The sequence below is a fragment of the Lagenorhynchus albirostris genome, chromosome 16 (genome assembly GCF_949774975.1).
Source record: "Lagenorhynchus albirostris chromosome 16, mLagAlb1.1, whole genome shotgun sequence".
NCBI classification, from domain to species: Eukaryota; Metazoa; Chordata; class Mammalia; order Artiodactyla; family Delphinidae; genus Lagenorhynchus; species Lagenorhynchus albirostris.
The window spans coordinates 46,605,819-46,625,309 of NC_083110.1; the positions used below are offsets into that span (position 1 = coordinate 46,605,819).

The 19,491-nt window shown below is 37.2% G+C and overlaps 1 protein-coding gene and 1 long non-coding RNA gene across 2 annotated transcripts in view; one reads left to right on the forward strand and one right to left on the reverse strand.

Moving 5' to 3' along the window:
• ATAD1 (ATPase family AAA domain containing 1) overlaps positions 1-4,361 on the reverse strand; it is a 55,041-nt gene extending 50,680 nt beyond the window's left edge. The window contains exons 1-2 of the mRNA XM_060127140.1: positions 4,279-4,361; positions 1,118-1,292 (exon numbers count right to left, since the gene is read on the reverse strand). Of these exons, the coding sequence (XP_059983123.1) occupies positions 1,118-1,292; positions 4,279-4,322 (219 nt within the window). The 5' untranslated portion in view covers positions 4,323-4,361. The remainder of the gene's footprint in view (positions 1-1,117; positions 1,293-4,278) is intronic.
• Positions 4,362-4,414: 53 nt separating this feature from the next.
• The window catches only part of LOC132507599 (uncharacterized), a 34,108-nt gene continuing 19,031 nt past the window's right edge, over positions 4,415-19,491 (forward strand). Inside the window, exons 1-3 of the long non-coding RNA XR_009536227.1 lie at positions 4,415-4,638; positions 5,013-5,148; positions 8,450-8,544. This is a non-coding gene — a long non-coding RNA (uncharacterized LOC132507599). The remainder of the gene's footprint in view (positions 4,639-5,012; positions 5,149-8,449; positions 8,545-19,491) is intronic.

Here is a 19,491-nt window from a genome sequence, read left to right on the forward strand (position 1 = left end):
ATTACAATGAGGTATCATCTCACAGCAGTCAGAATGGCCATCATCAAAAAAGTCTACAAATAATATATATATATTTTGATGTGGACCAATTTTAAAGTCTTTATTGAATTTGTTACAACATTGCTTCTGTTTTATGTTTTGGTTTTTTGGCTGCGAGGCATGTGGGATCTTAGCTACCCGACCAGGGATTGAACCTGCACCCCCTGTATTGGAAGGCAAAGTCTTAACTACTGGACTGCCAAGGAAGTCCCCCAAAAAGTCAACAAATAATGAATGCTGGAGGGGGTATGGAGAAAAGGGAACCCTCCTACACTGTTGGTGGCAAGTAAATTGGTGCAGCCACTATGGAGAACAGTATGGAGATTCTGTAAAACACTAAAAACAGAGTTACCATAGGATCCAGCAATTCCACTCCTGGGCATATATCTGGAGAAAACTATAATTCAAAGAGATACATGCACCTCAATGTTCACAGCAGCACTATTTACAATAGCCAAGACATGGAAGCAACCTAAATGTCCATGGACAGATGAATGGATAAAGAAAATGTGGTATATATTTACAATGTAATACTACTCAGCCATAAAAAGAATGCAGTAATGCCATTTGCAGCAACATGGATGGACCAAGAGATTATGGTACTAAGTAAAATAAGTCAGACAGAGAAAAACAAATATCATATGATATCACTTATGTAGAATCTAAAATATGACACAAATGAACTTATTTACAAAACAGAAACATTTCAAATGTCTCACAAAGCACAATGTATACCATTACTGAAGAAAAAATTTTTTGTTTAGTCTGCTGAAAAATTTTACCTAGATTCCTTCACTTATAAGCTGACAAAAATATTCTAATTAGGCTATTCATAACAAAATGCTGTAATATTTTTATTCTTCATCATTCTTTCTTCTAAGTTGCTTATACAGTCAAAAAGGATTTGAGAAACAAATACTTTTTTTAGGAATAATGAAATTAAATTTCACATAAAAACACATTTCCACATGGGTCTTATGGAATTTTTTATTACTTTCTAATTCCACTATATCCTTAGTTTTATGGGAAAATATCTGCTAGCTACAAGAAAAATGATCCTCAAACATTTTAATCATACCTGTTTCTGAGCTTCTACTTTCTGCTTTCTGGTTGGATCAATCGCATCTACCATCCATTTGATTGTAAAGTATGTTACTGCACCAAATATTGTCAAACGGAAAATTAAGCCAACAACTTCATTCCGACTCAAGGGACGAGAAAAGGCTTCAGCATGTACCATCTTGATTGTTAACCTTGAAAAACAAACAGAAATGCCACTAGGTAGTAACTAGATTCATTAAAATCGGGAGACTGATAGGTAGCGTAAACTAAGCAAGAAAAACTTCTAGTCAAATTCAACATCGCCTACCTTAAAAAGTGTTTTATTTAAAGAGAAATGGATTTTTAAATGTTAAGTAAATAAAACGTAAATAAACACATTTTAATCTCCTCTTGGAAACTGAGGTTTATTTATTATAATTTTTAATAAACTTTTCTAAAAGCTCATATAATTTAAGTAGAGAACAATTCTATTTGAAAAATGCAGTAAACATCTTAAAGCATTTACTGTTTTAATCAGCTTTTAATTAATTATGTCAGGGAACCTAGAAAAATAATGACTATAACACTTATCCAACTGAAAAAAGGCAGCCCAACAATGAAATACTTTACTAATGTGATGGTATACCAGGTAATTTTTGAGTGAAATTCAAACTGTGAACAGACTCACTTTTCTCTCATACTTACTTTTAAAGGCTTCCAAGGCCTGATGAAATGTATACATGCTATTTTCTCAACTAACAAGTGACATGAAATTTTTGGAGCCATCTTATTCTTTCCAACAACTTAGCTAAATATGAAACAACAGAATCTTCAAAATGCTTGACCCACAACTATACAGCTCTCACTCAAGATAAAGAAGAAAAAAGGACGCAACATGTCTACTTTTACACATATGCCTAAGCAGTTACATCAACCACAGCTTGGCTTACAGGAGGCATGCACACCTGTATCAAAGACAATGACCACCCAGTAGAATAAACTTTTTATGGATGATGTGACTATCACATTTTGAGAGAGAGAATCTCAGCCTCAAATAATGCCATTATACTCTCGCAGCATAGGAGTGTGCTGAGTGCTATGTTACTCGGGGGGAAAAAAGTATATTTTGTATTCATGTGAAAAGGAATAAAACAAAATTTGTACAGATGGCTCAGAAACAGGTGAAAATTAGGTACTTCATAGACTAATATCTATGGTCGTTCCAGCTCTAAAATTATTGTTTCTATTCTCACTAGCATTATTCAGTTAAAGATTCTCTTCAATCATTCCAACAGAATTGCTGCCAGAATTTTGGACGATTTCCAAAAGAAAAGTCAAGGATTCCAACCTTCTGCATTACTGGGAGACATTCATGTCACAATAATACATTATTTAATTTAAACTTAACAACTAAATAACTGAAAGCCTTCATTTTGGATAAAGAAATTTTGGCCTAGGGATGTTAAATAATTCAATTCATACAATAAAACACTTACTGATCATGTATATAGATAGCCTACTATATACTGGGTATACAATAATAGCTAAGACACAATTACTTTACTCAAGGAATGCATAGTACAGTTATTATCTTATTAAAAATGAAGCTAGAACAACCAACCACTCCACCAACAAAAAAATGAAGCTAGAAAGAAGCCACTTGGTTAAAATCTTTCATGTAAGAAATCAAATTGTGCTTTCTTCCATCAGCATGGATTCCTAAAGATGGGTTAACAATACCCTCCTTCTTCTAGGAAATGAAAAATTGTCTTCCCTAGCCTTTATTCCAACACAGTAAATTTGAAAATGCAGTTGTTATATGTGGTATCATTATGCAGGAGTAATACTCACAGATGAGAAGAAACCAACAGGCAAAATAAAGATTTACTAACTTAAACTAGTGATATTCGAATAAAATGTTCTCATTTATTTAAAGTTTGAGTGAGTAGCGATAAAACTGCCACCTACTGGATGTTCACTGAACTACATGAACTACGACTGCTATCAGTACCTCCCAGTCATCAAGAGAACAGTTTTTAGATCTATTAAAAAAATCAAGACGCAAAACCTCTGTTAACTATATACTTTACTATAATTAAATTATTAACCGCAATACAGTACTCTGGACCTATAGCCACTTCTAAAACAGTTATCCTTCTTTTAAAATGACTTCAAAATCCTGAAATGAAACTGAAACTTCTCCTTGTAGGTTGTAACTGTATACGCTTTATTATACGCTCATTTATCATTCATATGACATAGATATGCCTGCAATGTAAGGCCGTTACGGTAAAAATACCATTACAGCAGAATATATAATAAAAGTTGCACATGCATACAACAGCAGGGACTGTATTTCAATTCTGTATAAACATCAGAATCAACAAATATACACATAAACATAGATGGTGCCATGTACAAGAAATATGGCAAAACACTGTAATTCAGAGTTATCTGTTAGGCAAATATGATACCAGATAGTTTCATTTTAAAGAGTTCTCCATTTCAGGGTAGAAAAATTAAAAATCGTACCACCTCGTCAATGAGCAGTTTACTGACAGGTTAAGGACCAAGAGTAGAGTATTCCTACCATAGCATTTCTCTAATTCACCGCAGTGTTTTACAAAGTTTTTCTCAACCCCAGAAGTCCCAGTTTCGCAGACATCAAGGCCCTATGAACACAGCCTATGACAATGAAAGCCTGCCAACCTTCACATAAAGGACAGGTTATTATTAACACCACCATCCTCTGCGAAAGCGTGCCTAGGCTTGAAGAACCTCCTTCACTTTTGCACTAGGTGGTAGCAGTGCCTGTGCGACAATCAGACCCGCTTCATTCTGTCCGCCTTTGCCTAGGACCCCGGTTCTGAGGTCGCCCGGTACGACCTCAAGCCCCCGCAGCGACCGGGCTGCCTACAGAGATTCCCTGGAAATGGCCTAACTCTTGGGGGCAGCGCTAACGGAGACCTAAGGGCCTAGGCCGGGCCGAAAGCCAAGGCGGAGCCCGGGACGCCCTTGGAGGTTAATCCGCTGGATACGAAGGGCTGCGAGAAGCTGAGGGGCGGCAATGAGGTGGGGCATGGGAGGACGGCGGGGTGACCTTTCCCACTCGGCTTCCCGGACCCGAGCCAGCTCCTAAAGGACCTCTGCGGGACCCTTCGCCCGTCCCACGAAGCCCCGCGGAAACCCGCTACTCACCCCCCCAGCAGAACAGCGGCCGCAAGAGGCCCTAGCAGCCTCATACAGGAAGGAAACGCCGCCTGGGAAAGAACGCTTCCGGGGGGAGTCGCGGCCCGCCCCCTCGCAAGGAGCATGCGCCACCGCGGCCGAAGGCCTGGAGGGGCGCGTTTACGGGTTTTCGAAGTGGTGCGGGGGTACTCGGCGGGAGCGAGGTCACGCTCCAGATTCCTAACCTGCTATCTGCTGGGCGGAGCCTCTGAGTTTAGCTGAGTCTCGGAGATGGAATTGGGGCAGGCGCTTGTCACATAAAGTCCGTGCCCTGCTCGCGGGCTCCTGTCGCAACACTGACAAACCCGGGAGCCTTCGTGAGAGTGCAAAGTGTGTTCTGTGTTCCCCGCAAAGAAGTTCTTCCTTCCCTTCTGCTTGATCCTTACCTACGCCATTCGCCCGCCCCTCCAACCCCGGCTGCAAACCCGCACGCTGCTGTTCTGTCGTTTAGCCAAATCTCTGACGCGCATGGCCAACCCCCCACCCCTCACCATCTGTCTTTCAGTCTTTAGGGTGAGCTCACCCTCCTCTCCCTTGTCTGCTCCGACGAACACCTGGGGGTGGCGCCTGAAAATCTTTCTGCGGAACGATTCTGCAGCCTACCCGGGCAGGCTTGGTAGTAGGGACAAAAGAGGGCATCTGGTAACAGATTTTGCACTTCGGTGACTTCCCTTTTTCTTTTACCCCTTTCTTTCCCTTTGCAGAATGAGAGATGAGGCACCAGAGGTCCCCAGGGCGCAAATCTGAAAGCCAGCGCCTCCTGAGCACAGGCTGCCAGGGGCGAGACGACATTAGACATTGCCCCCCAGATATAAGAAGCATCGCTTCCTTCAGACAGAGGTGGTGAGACTATGAAGTAATGGGACAGTTCCTCTTACTACGCTCCTCGGGAAGGCAGTTTGTGCCTCTCTGCTTTAGGCATCATCCTTTATGGCTAAAATTCTGCAGCCTGATTGTTGAATGTAGTGAATGCTACCCTTGTTACAAGCTTGTGATAACTGTAGTGATGATAATAGCTACAGTTTACTGAATGTCTACTTGGTGTCAGGCAATATGCTTCTTTGGGCTTCACATCCATAACCTGAATTCCTCAAAAAACCCAATCCTCTAAAATAGCCATTATTTTCTCTTTATTTATTACTTATAGATGAGCAAATTTTAAAGCTTAGAGCGATAAACTTTTTTAAGTTCATGCACCTAAGAAGTGGCAAAATTTCATTGGGACCTAGATCTGATTCAAATCCTACACTTTACATTCTCTCTTTGAAATAGTAAACTGATAGTTAAATTTTAAAATCTAGGTGAAAGAGGTAAGACCATGAAATGACAAAATCTTAAGGCTTTAAAGGATAAGGATGGGATGACAGGAATTCACGAATGTTTAAAAACTGTGATTGGGTTTATTGACAAGAATCAGAATGGAATCTAATACGGTAAGTGGTTCTTGTTTTGCATGCATGCCTTTTTATCTATTTTTGTGTGTCTACAACCATAACATAAATTCTAAAAAAACTGATATGAAGCTAGGTTTGGGAGTGCTAGTCTGATTTTTCATCTCAGAATGATTATGAGACCAGGATAATATTTAGAAGTAAACACAAGCCATGTGTTCAGCAGTCTTAGAAGAGACTCTCCACTGGGTCCCAGTGATTATCCTCAATCTTGAGTCATTGCTTGGGATGCTCGTGGGACTATGCCTTGACAGAGCTAAAAGGTAGAGGTTATTGAAGGAAAGAACTTTAGGTTTTGTGGCTCGTGAGGATAATCATACCCTGGTAAGGAAAATGAGCTGAGAAACTCAAGATGGTAATGGATTTCCATCATCCACTGAGTGAAACTGGGTCAACTAAGAGCCTCACCTGCTTTTCTCTAAGGGCCAGGATAACCAACCTACCCAGTTTGTCTGACATTAAGGGGATTTCTAGGACATAGGACTTCAAATGCTAATACAGGGAATGTCTCAGGCAAGCCATGAGTAGTTGGTCACCCTACTAGGGACATCCTAAATGAACTCTAGAATCAGGTGGAGCTCTCAGTATGGTTGCATCTAGACTCAATTCATCTGCTTAATATCTGTGGTATGATTGCACAGGAAAGGAAATTGTGGATAAAGTAATCAAGGCTGACCATAAAGAGTCTACATGCCCCCAAATAAATATTGCTGCTCATTCCTTTTCCAGTGGTTTGGCTATAAACTGAGTACCTACATCTATACTTTTTGGACCTAATTTTCATTTAGCAAATCCTTAGGAAGCCTCCTATGTCTGGGCCCTAAGACATCAAATGACTGCCTTCCCATATACCATGCACATTCATTTCCAGCAATCACTAAATCAGCTAGATTCTTCCAGAATAGAGCTGAGTGAACATATGCTTTTCATCCCAGGATAGCTTTATATAATCCCTGGCAGCACAAAACACCATATTTGGCCCACAGTAGGGGCTCAATAAATAATTCATTATGTGTAATATTAATCAGGAAATTATTACAACAGATTTTTTGGTAGACCTTCTGAGCCTTCCCTCCGTGATGTCAGAATCAAGATATTAAAAATAGTTATATTTACTGTAGAAAGTTTTTGTTTGTTTTTAAACTAATGCCTCTTAAGGCAGTTAATGGCAGTTCTCTCCTCAGCGAAGTGAATTTTCCTTTGTTTTTGTTAGTTGGGTGGAGGTGTGATAAGTTTGCTCTGTAGCCAATGTCAATTATTGCACTGGACCCTTGAAGGGGAAAGGATGCCTTAGATTAGGAGCTGTAGAATTTCACTGTGAGTCTATTCACTTGGACAATTTGGCAAAATGCAGGTTCCCAGGTCCCAGCATTAAAGGCTCCCATTTAACTGCTCTAGGTTTTGGCCCAGGTATTTGCATTTTGAATAAGCATCTGAGATGATTTGGATATAGGTAGTTTGGGACCACACTTTGACAAACTCTGCCCTAGTCAGTGATAATTTTAGATGTATTTTTGTAAAAATCTTTTCTGCCCCAGCCCCAAAAGCCTATCTGGTTAGCTGAACCATTAAGCCAGCTGGGATACATCAAGAAATCAAGGCAAGGAAGCCTCATGACAAGATTCAGAATAAAATGTCTTTGGAAGGAAAAACAAATCTGAAATCTTGGATAAATACACATGGTAAACCTGACCCTTTTCATTGCGCATGAGAATGATTCACTTGACAGTGATTTAGAAAGAGCAGAACTTCAACAAATAGATAAAATTATGTAGCAGTAATTTCGCCAGTATAAGAGTCACTTGGTAACCTTGGTTCTTTTAAAAATATTTCATTGGAAAAAAATAATCGTATTATTTTGATAAGTTAAATAATAGAATGGGTGGGGAAAGAAAAGCAAGAATATGAAGCTGTATCTAAAGCCATGAAAGCACTGAGAAAGGCTAAGATCAGGTGCTTGAAGCTCCAGCAGAAAGAGTAAGATGGAATCAAGGCAAAAATAATGGAAAATTAAAATTTCAACAGATTGGAAGGAGTGGAAAGATGAATTGATAGCTTCATTCTATAAAAAGCACAAAAGCTAAAAAGACTCAACAGAAAAGTTCAAAGAACATATTGTTGTAAATCTACTTTTCATGCTTTTATGCTTTTAAACTTTGTACATAATTTAAAATGAGTATATATAGAAATTAGTGTATATGTAATTTTCTCATATTATCAGGGTAGCACTAATCCACAAACAGTCTTACATTGCTTCATAATCCTTTTTCTCAAGCACTACTGCCAGTTGTACATTTTTTACAGTTTATGCTACCAAGAAACATTTTCTAGAACTTAGATATTTCTTTTACATCTGCAATATTTTGTTGTTTAGCTTTAATACAGTACTGAAAATAGACTGTTCAGGTGATACTATCTGTGGAAAGTCAGGATGGATCAAACCAGGGAATTGCTTGGGAAGATGTCTAACCTTACTGTAACCTTACATTAGCAAGAGCTTTAAGGCATAAATGAAAGAGTAAGCTCCCTAGGATTTGTTTGGGCCCTTCGTAAATGCCCTTCCATATGATTTTTTTTTTTTAATGGGAGAGGAGTTGGGAGAGATTGGGTAAGAATAACAAAGATATGAATTCATCAGTCAAAATAGAAGAAACAGTAGTTGAAACATTAATTCTCAATTCCTGTAACAGCAGATTGATAGATGAAGCATAAAACAAGACCAGATGCTGTGGATTCCAGGATGCACTTGGCTTCCCATCCTTTATGACCTGGAGCATTTTTTGCCGTAAGTAGGTCATTTGCTTGCTCTCATTTACCTGATTCTAGGAAAATGCCCTTGAAAGTATTTGGAAAATAATACTTTTTGTTAAGCTTGTGCTTAACATTTTAAAAGTTAAGATTGCATGAAACTTCCCCCACCCCCTTTTCTCTATTAGCCAGAATAACTCGTAACCTTGTAGCATAAGTGAAACTAAAATGGACAAGAAGAATTCAAGATGTTTTATTTTCTAAGGACAAAAATTTGTGTCCATAGCACTGGCATAGTACTCATCTCACAGAATTATAATTGGGATTTAAGTTTCTGTATTCTCTTATCAGATGTGCAGTTCTTGAAAAAAGAGGATGCCTAGGACATAGGAGGGGCTTAACAAATGTTTTAATTAACTGATTCCCCCCCACCAATCTGACATATTGAATGAAGCTTTTCAGGCACCATTCTAATAGATTTACGGTGACCAGGGAGGGAAAAAGAGGAAAGAAAGGCAAATGGTCCAAAGATAAGGACATGTGCAATCAAACCATTTTACTGACCATATTATATTATTGTCCTGTCATGACAGGTCTGTTCCTGATGTGTCCACCAGAGACCAGTCCCATTAGGTATCCATAAGGTTTAAGAACATGGACATTGCAACCCAACAGACTTGGCTTTAGATGTAAGATCTGTTATTTACTAGCTCTGTGACTTTGGGCAAGTTATTAAGCTCTATAAGCCTCAAGTTCCTCACCTTTAATACAGGGACAAAAGCGGTACTCACACCATGGAGTTGCACTGAGAATTAAATGAGACAGTGCATGGCAAGTGCTGAGCTCTATGCCTGGCACTTAGCAAGTGCTCAATAAACATGCCATTGTAATACCTCAGATGTTATTTTCATTATACTATGAAGTGATATTCTGTCATTTCCAGAAGCCCTGTATGGACAAAGATTCCTTCATATCTCCTTAGTGTTTGCATGAGGACTTCATCTCTCAAGTTGTCAACTGTGGCATCTTGTCTGGGAATGTTTATCTTCTCTGACTTGTGAAGAGGCTATACCTCTGTCTTTTTGAACTCTTAGTTCTCTCATTCTCGGTTTTAATACACTCCTCTGAGTGAGTCTTACTGATTAGTATTCTATAAACCATTAATGATAGTTATATAAAACCTGTAAGATTCCATCCTTGTGACCCCCCCCCCAGACAAATAAGTTTAAAATATTGGTCAATCCATGAAAATGACTATCTGGATATTTCTCAGTTCACTGAAGACCATCATTAATATTGGCTGTCGTTCCCATTCTGTCTAATAACAGCCATTTATTGAGCTTACAGTTCTTGCTCTCATGGAGTTCTGAAGACTCAAATGTCTTGTGAAAATGCAAGTCTTCATAGAGCTATTGATTTTTTTTAAGGTAGAGGTTTAACCTACCTTTCATCTCCATTCATTATTTGTTTTGGGAAAACTTCCTTACTTAGATTGCCGAGTGACTTTTGCACAGAAGAAAGAAATTAGTTCAACGGGTGAAAGTGAGATGCTGAACCAGATTTGAGATTTTAGAGGTCAATCCTTTGCATGTCTTATCATTTCTTTGCAAAATACAACCTTTTTGTAACCCTTGAGGACTATCATAACATCAGAGCTGCTATTCTTCATGCAATATTTAATTCCTTTGAGCATAACATGTTTTTAAAAAAATATTTACTATGTGCAACTCGTGGAAATGCTCCTAAAATTGAGGGAGTTCTACTGAGCAAAAGAAATGGAATATCCTGTATAGAGACTGAGTGCATGGCTTCCAAAGGCAAAGGCAAGGGCAAAACTTGCTAATTTTAGATGTTTAGGGATGAAATGTCTACTAGACCTTGTTTCATCTTAGAGAGACCCAACAGTAGCGTACTAGCAAGCTACTGTTAAATTTGCCCTCCCCACCTGTTTATTGCCAGTGTTTCTGGAAACAGAAAAACAAAACAAAGGGGTAAGGAAAAAAAAAAGCAAAGTCTGCATGTAACTTGAGTTAGAGAAGTGCAGGAAACAAATCAAGTATACTAAGTTAGCAGTGCTCAAAGTCCCATTCAACTTCAGAATAGTATACCTGGTAGAGTTCCACAAACCTTTCTCCTTTCTAGCCTGCTGCTTATTAAGTTTAAATGCCAGAACCATTCTGAGAGCTCTGAATGCCCATATGAGGCTTAGAGCCAGAGACATGCCCCACACCCATTTCTTTATATTTTCTGAATTCCCAGGTAAACGAGAGATCAGAAAAAGGGACAGTAAAGGAAAGGAGACAAAGAGGTCGACTCCCTAACAGTGTTTTCTTCCCCTTTGGTGTTTTGCAAAAAGCTGAAGAGATGTTATAATGATTCTTTAACCAACTGAAAGCAGCGTTAGAATTCTGTCTAGATATTCTTGAACCTCTGACTGGGCAGTGTTCCACCTTCCACACTCCAGTCCATCCATCATTCAATACTACTTATGCTAGATAAACTGGCTTGCCATAGTTTATTATCATGTTGTCCTCACAGACTAGTATTCAAGGAGCCTCCCCTGACCACTTCCTTAGGACTCTTGGAAGTAAACAGAGAAACAGTTTAAATGAATGGTAAAAACCCATGAAGGGCTTCCCCGGTGGCACAGTGGTTGAGAGTCTGCCTGCCGATGCAGAGGACACGGGTTCGTGCCCCGGTCTGGGAGGATCCCACATGCTGCGGAGCAGCTGGGCCCGTGAGCCATGGCCGCTGAGCTTGCGCGTCCGGAGCCTGTGCTCCGCAACGGGAGAGGCCACAGCAGTGAGAGGCCCGCATACCGCAAAAAAACACACACAAAAAAAAACCATGAAATAAGTGATTGTTTTTTCTTGGTGGGGGAGAGTAAATAATTATATGTCTTCAGCTGAGAGAATCATAAGGATTTCTAGCACATGAATACACATTCACAGCCCCCAAACAGAAGACAACTAAAAAATCTCTGCAGAGGGACAGCATTTCCTCCTCATTCCATAGGAAGGTGGGGTTCTGTGACACTCCATTTTAATGATCATCCCCAAATTCCGTTTCTGTGCCCAACACAGTAAAGCATTTCCAAGTACAGAGTGTCAGACAGATGAACAACAAACAAACAGCCTCTGTCAAAATAGTTTGAAGCTTGCAAGATGTAGATTATTGAATACAGTACTTGAAAAATGCTAAATTATGACAGTCCTCGATGACAGCTCTGTGACCTGTCTCATGTTAGGTAGCCTTTCTGGGTTTCTGCCTCTGAAATTGAAATAGTTCTACCAACTTCATAATTCCGTGATTCTGAGATTCGTTCATTCTGACCTGTATGTGGGAGAACTTTTGTTTAAATTTTCTCCCTTTTAGAATCCAACAAATGAATGCTAAATTTGAACTCTAGGTTTCAGAGTATACTTTAACATATTAAGAAATTATAACAATTTCTAACAAGACTTGTGTACTATACTACCTTGTCAGCTACCATTTTGCCTGTCATAGTTTTGTCACAATGTGGTTTTGTATTTGTATGCTTAAATTTTACAATCTGTGATCTCTATGTATGTATGTATGGTTGAGTTTAGTTCCTTGAAACCAAAGCATTAAATATCAGTAAGGGCTATATCAAGAACTTTAAAAAAAGAAGTGTGGTTAATATAAATTCCATCTTCCACAGAAGAGCGTGACTTTCAGAATATGAACTCGTGAACAACCTAGTGAAAAGATTCTTTTCTGCTTTATAACTAACTTTATTGTTTTATTCTCTTGAGAATTCCCTATCGAACTTGCCAATGAGGGTTTTATCTAACATGGCACTTTTCTGGAATGTAACCATCACTACCCCCAGTTAGTGAGAGATTACTATAACAAATAGTGAAAACACTCACATAGATTCTCATGAATCATGTTTTAATTGAGAGCTAGCCAAAGAGGAAGGGTGGAGAGGTAAGGACATAGATTTATCTCTGCTTGTGTGTTCATTTGTACTTTTATTAAGAGAAAAAACATTTTCCTCTTTTTTAAATAAAATCTCATCCTCTAGGAAGTAAATTCAGGAGTAAGACGCTCCACACCTGTTTTGCATAGTCCAATTGATTGTTAATTTCATTGTCTTTTGACATACTGGGAGGTATGTTAATTTGGAACACATCTCTCTCATAGAAGTAACAAACCAACATTAACACAGGTAAGATGCATCTTTTACCTTGATAAAGACCTCCAGTGTTATAGAAATAGGGAAGGTCTAGATATATATATCTAGAAAGATATAATTTCAAGGAATCATGCTCTCTCAGGATTGAAAGGAATATTAAAGTCAGTGAATGTTCAACCAAAGGCAGTGTGGAACTGTAGAATGTGTGCTATGGAATTAGAGGACCTGGATCAAATCACAGCTTTACAACTTAGTAGCTGTGTGTTTGGGGTAATTTATTTAACCTCTCTGAGCCTTGGTTTTCTCACCTATAAAATGGGGATAGTGACTACATTATGGAGTTGGTGAAAGGATTGAAGATAATGTATGTAAAGGACCTGGGACAGACATAATAAGCATTTAGTAAATGATTGTGGCTGTTGTGATCATCAATGTCCCACCAACTGGTCATTAAGCTTACTTGAACATTCCCAGTGACATGGAATTCACCAACTGTTCAGGTAGCCCATCTCATGTTTGGAGAACTCTTCAGTGTTAGTTCTTCCTTTTACTGAGCCTAAATCTTTTCCCCTAGAACTTTTTCTATGGTTCTGATTCTTGCCGTTGGGGCTGCACAGATTAAGTGTGTAAATCAATTAAGCATGTAATCTAGAACAGTATATATGCTTTAAGAGTGGTGTGACCAGTGTGGATACTAGAGATTTATCAACACAGTTTAGGATCAAACTAGCTTCCTTTTCCTGAAACCCACCCTTTTAATACCTATTGAATTTGCTATTAATTAAAGCCTGTTTGTCTTTTGTACTAGAGCTGTAGTCAAAGCTTGAGTCCTGCATACTGTACCTGTCACAGTTTTGAGGGAGAGACTTAAGTGCAGAACCTTACAATTAAATCTTTTTCATATTAATTAATAAAATGGTAAAATTCCATTTGAGTCATACAAATATAATTTGAGTATTAAATCATATATAATGTGGCATACCTGTAAGATCATATAGTTATAAATGGACAAGAACGTAGTGCACTTTATTTAACAAACACCGATACGGTATTTAATATGTGCCAAGCACTGTCCTAAGTGCTTGTCATATATTAACTCATTTAATTCTCAGTCATAATAACCCTATGTGGTTAGTATTATTATCTTCAGATAAGGAAACTGAGGCACAGAGAGATTAAGTAATTTATCCAGGGCAAATAGCTAGTAAGTAGCAGAGTTAGAATTTGAACCAGCATGTTTAGTTTGAGAGCCTGTGTTCATACTCATGCCCTGTTCCCAAATTTGTTAAAATTTAGAAAAATTGTTACATGGATTGTTAGGGCTCCTTAAAAGCAAGAAAAACATGACAAATTAACACTGCTGGATTTACAACCTACTTTATAAAAGCATTATTAGAGAATATCTTTTGAGTGCTATGGATTTGATTTATGAGAATGTAAAATGTTGACTAGAAGCAATATCTAGCTCCATTCTAAGCAGGACTAGGCTTCTGATGGTTCATTTTATATTTCAACTATATAATTGAGAAGGAATTGATGAATGCTTCTGAATTTTTTTCTTCTCATATGTACTTTTTCTGATAAAAATTGTTTTCAAATGTTAAGACAGCAGTACGTCATATTACAGTTTTATTTTTAAATTAACATATAGTAAAGTTGATTGTGTGTGCGTACCTGCATGTGTGTACAGTTCTATGAATTTAATACGATAGATTCATATAACCACAGTCAAGATATATAACAGTTCCATTATCCTAAGAAACTCCCTTGTATTACCCCTTTGTACTTACCTCCTCAACCCTTGGCAACCATGGATCTAATCTCCATCACTGTAGTTTTATCTTTATGAGAATGTCATATATAAATTAAATCCTACGGTATACAACTTTCTGAGACTGGCTTCTCTTACTTAACATGCCTTTGAGATTCATCTGAGATTTGCATATGCCAGTAGTTCATTCATTTTCATTGCTGAGTAGTATTCCATTGTAGAGATGTACCACAGTTTGTCCATTCATTTGTTGAAGGACGTTTCAGTTGTTTCCAGTTTTTGGTAATTGTGAATAGAGCTGCTCTAAACATTTGTGTGTAGGTTTTTGTGTGAACAGAAGTTTTCATTTCCTTAAAGTAAATACCCAGGAGTAGGATTGCTAGGTCATATGATAAGAGTATTTTCAACTTTTTGAGAGACTGCCAAACGGTTTTCCCCAATGGCTATACCATTTTGCATTTCCATGAGAATGTATGAGCATTCGATTTGTTTTGTATCCTCACCAGAACTTGTTATTATCAGTATTTTTTATTTTAGGTATTGTAATAGGTATCTCATTATTTTAATTGACATTTCCCTAATGATCAACAATATTAATATCTTTTTTAACAGCTTATTTGCCATCTATTTATCCACTTCAGTGAAATGTTTGTTCGAGTCTTTTGCTCATTTTTAAATTGGGTTGTTTGTTTTCTTACTGTTGAGTTTTGAGAATTCTTCAAATATATATTTGAAGTTCGAGAGCCTCAAAAGATCCATAGCACTCAAAAGATATCCTCTAATAATGTTTTTATAAAGTAGGTTGTAAATCCAGCAGTGTTAATTTGTCATGTTTTTCTTGCTTTTAAGGAGCCCTAACAATCCATGTAACAATTTTTCTAAATTTTAACAAATTTGGGAACAGGGCATGAGTATCAACACAGGCTCTTCAAATATATATATTCTAGATATAAGGCCTTTGTCAGTATGTGATTTGCAAATATTTTCTTCTGGTGTGTAACTTATCTTTTTATTCTTTTACAGTGTCTTTTATAAAGTTTTAAATGTTAAGTCCAGCTTATCATTTTTTCTTTTATGGATCATGTTTTTGGTATCATGTGTAAGAACTCTTTGCTTAACCCCAGGTTATGAAGATTTTCTCTAAAGTTTTCTTCTAAAAGTTTTATATTTTACATTTAGATCTATGATACATTTTGAGTTAATTTTTGTACAAAATGTGAGATTAAGGTTGAGGTTCAGTTTTAAGTATATGAATGTCCAATTGGTCCAATATCATTTATTGAAAAGACAATCTTTTGGGCCTTTGTCAAAAATCAGTTGGCTATATCTGCATGGATATGAGCATGGATCTGTTTCTGGGCTGTCTATTCCACTGATCTAAGTGACTGTCCCTTCACCAGTATCACACTGTCTTAGTTAATCTAGCTTTATAGTACAACTTAAAAATCTGGTAATATGATTTCTCCAACTTTATTCTTTTTCTTCAAACTTATTTTGTTTTTTATAGTGCCTTTGAATTTCTATATGAATTTTAGAATCAGCTTGCCTATATCTCGAAAAATTCTGCTGGGATAGTTCATGAAATTGAGTTAAATCTGTATATCAAATTGGGGAGTTGAGTCTTCCTGTCCCTAAACATGCTATGTCTTTCCATTTATTTAGGTCTTTGATTTCTTTCATTTATGTTTTCTAGTTTTCAGCATATAGATACTGTTCTGTCAATGTTTTGTTAAATTTATTCTTAGATATTTCAATATTTTTGGAGCTATTGTAAATGGTATTGTTTTTAAAATATCAGTTTCAATTGTTCACTGCTGGTATACAGGTATATAATTATTATTGTGTTTTTAACTTATATCCTGTGACTGTACTTAAATCAGTTCTAGGAGTTTTTTGGGTTTTGTTGATTTTTGGTCACTTCTTTTGGTTTCAATCATGTCATCTGCAAATAAGAACATTTTAATTTCTTCCTTTTCAATCTGTATGCCTTTATCTCTTATTCTTGCCTTATTATACTGGTTAAGAATTCTAGTATAATGTCAAATAACAGCAGTGAGAGAGGACATCCTTGCCTTGTTCCTGATCTTAGGGGGAAAGCATTCAGTATTTTACCACTAAGTGTGACATTAGATGTTGGCTTTTTGTACATAAGGTGAAGAAGTTCCCTTCTATCTCAGTAAGCTGAGAATTTTAAAAATCTTGAATGGATGTTGAATTTTTTCCAATGCTCTTTCTGTATCAGTTGATATGATTATGTACATAGTTTTTCTTCTTTAGTCTGCTAATATAGTGGATTACACTGACTGAGTTTTCAAATATTGAAGCAGCCTTGCCTTTTCAGGATAAGTGCTACTTGTTTGTAGTATATAATTTAAAAAAATACTTCTGGACTCAGTGTGCTCAGTGTGTTTGACTTTCATATCAATGTTTATGAGAGATATTAATCTATAGTTTTTTCCCCTGTACTGTCTTTTGTACAGTATTTGGTATCAGAGTAATGCTGGTTTTATAAAAATGAGTTGGGAAGTGTTTCCTCCTCTTCTATTTTCTGGAAGAGTTTGTGTAGTATCATTTCATCTTTAAATGTTTAATAGAATTCTACCTTTAGGCCAGGAAAATTTTTTTGAAAGCCTTTTAACTATGAATTCAATTTCTCTGTAGTTACAGGATTCTTCAGGTTATCTATTTTCTCTTTGATGAGTTTTCGTAGTTTGTTGTCAAGGAATTAGTCTATTTCACCTTGGTTGTCATATTTATGCATGTATTCCCTTATCCTTGTAATGTCTCTAGGGTCTGTGGTGATATCCTTTTTCATTCCTGATATTGAGAGTTCGTGTCTTTTGTTTATGAATTTCATTGAGTTTTATGGATTTCATTGATCTCAAAGAATCAGTTTTTTATTTTGTTTTATTTATTTAATTTTTTTGCGGTACGTGGGCCTCTCACTGCTGTGGCCTCTCCCGTTGCGGAGCACAGGCTCTGGACGCGCAGGCTCAAGTGGCCATGGCTCACGGGCCCAGCCGCTCCGCGGCATGTGGGATCTTCCCGGACCGGGGCACGAACCCGCGTCCCCTGCATCGGCAGGCGGACTCTCAACCACTGCGCCACCAGGGAAGCCCTCAGTTTTTTATTTTATGGATTTTTCTCTATTTTGTTTTCAATTTCATTCATTTCTGCTCTTAGCTTTATTTCCTTCCTTCTGCTTTATTTGCTTTTTTAAAAAAGATCAGTGATTTGAGACCTTTTTTCTTTTTTTATATAAGCAATTAATGCTGTAAACTTCCCTCTTTGGTTTAGCTGACTCCCACAATTCTTGCTATGTTGTACTTTCATTTCTATTTAATTAAAAATATTTTTACATTTCCCTTTTGACTTCCCCTTTGACCCACAGATTATTTAGAAGTGTGTTGTTTACAAATGTTTGGAGATTTTCTTTATTTTCCATTACTGAAATCTAATATAACCCTATTATGATTAGAGAGCATACTGTGTATGATTTCAATTCTTTCACATTTTTTTAGGCTGGTATTATGATCCAGATATTGTCTGTCTTGGTGAATGTTCCATGTTCATTTAAAATAATATATATTTTGCCTAGTGTTGAGTGGACTAATCAATAAATATCTGTTGGGCTCACTTGGGTTGGTGGTATTTTTCATTTCTTCTATATCCTTGCTGATTTTCTGTTTACAAGTTCTATCCATTGCTGAGAGAGGAGTGTTGAAGTTTCCAAATACAATTGTGGATTTGTCTGTTTCTCCTTTCAGTTCTATCAGTTTTTCATTCATGTGTTTTTTTTTAAAATAATTTTTCTTGGAGTATAGTTGATTTACAATGTTGTGTTAGCTTCTGCTGTACAGCATAGTGAATCTGTTATACATATACATATATCCACTCTATTTTTAGATTCTTTTCCCATATAGGCCATTACAGAGTATTGAATAGAGTTCCCTGTGCTATATAATTCATGCATTTTGTGATGTCCTTATTAAGCTCTGGTAATTTTCTCTGCTCTGAAATCTACTTTGTCTGATATTAATATAGCTTCTCCCACTTGGTTTTGATTAGTGTTCACATGTCATATCTTCTTTCACCCCTTTATTTTTAGCATACCTATATCAATATATTTTAATTGTTTTTTGTAGACAATACATAGCTGGGTCATGTTCTTTGTATCCATTCTACCAATCTGTATGTTTAACTGGTATATTTAGACCATTTCCATTTAATGTAATTATTGATATATTTGGATATAGATCAGCCATTTTATTTGTTTTCTCTTGGTTTCCTTTTTTTTCTTTCATTTCTCTGTTTTCCCTTTCCAGCCTTATTTTGAGGTAGTTGAACATTTTTTAGTACAGTTGACCCTTAAACAACGTGAAGGTTAGGGGTGCTGCCCCTTCATGCAGTTGAAAATCTTCATGTAACTTATAGCCGACCCTCTGTATACACAGTTCCTCCATATCTGCAGTTCCGCATCTGCAGATTATGTAATATTATAGTATTTACTATTATAAAAGATCTGCGTATAAGTGAACCCATGCAGTTCAAACTCCTGTTGTTCAAGGGTCAACTGTATTCAATTTTATCTATTGTGTTTTTGACTATATGTCTTTTTTTTTTTTTTTTTTTCTGTACGCGGGCCTCTCACTGCTATGGCCTCTCCTGTTGTGGAGCACAGGCTCTGGACGCGCAGGCTCAGCGGCCATGGCTCATGGGCCCAGCCGCTCCGCGGCATGCGGGATCCTCCTGGACGGGGGCACGAACCCGCGTCCCCTGCATGAGCAGGTGGACTCTCAACCACTGTGCCACCAGGGACGCCCGACTATATGTCTTTGTAAAAGAAATGTTAATGATTGTTCTTGGGATTAAAATATAAATATTTAATTATCCACAGTTTGCTTAGAATCAATATATTTTACCACTTCAAGTGGATGTAGAAATCTTTGAATCGTTTATATCCCTTTCCACTCTCTTCTTTATGTTGTAGTTGTGTATTGCATTTGCAAACATTGAAAATATACACTGGAAATCAAGAATAGTCTATTATATTT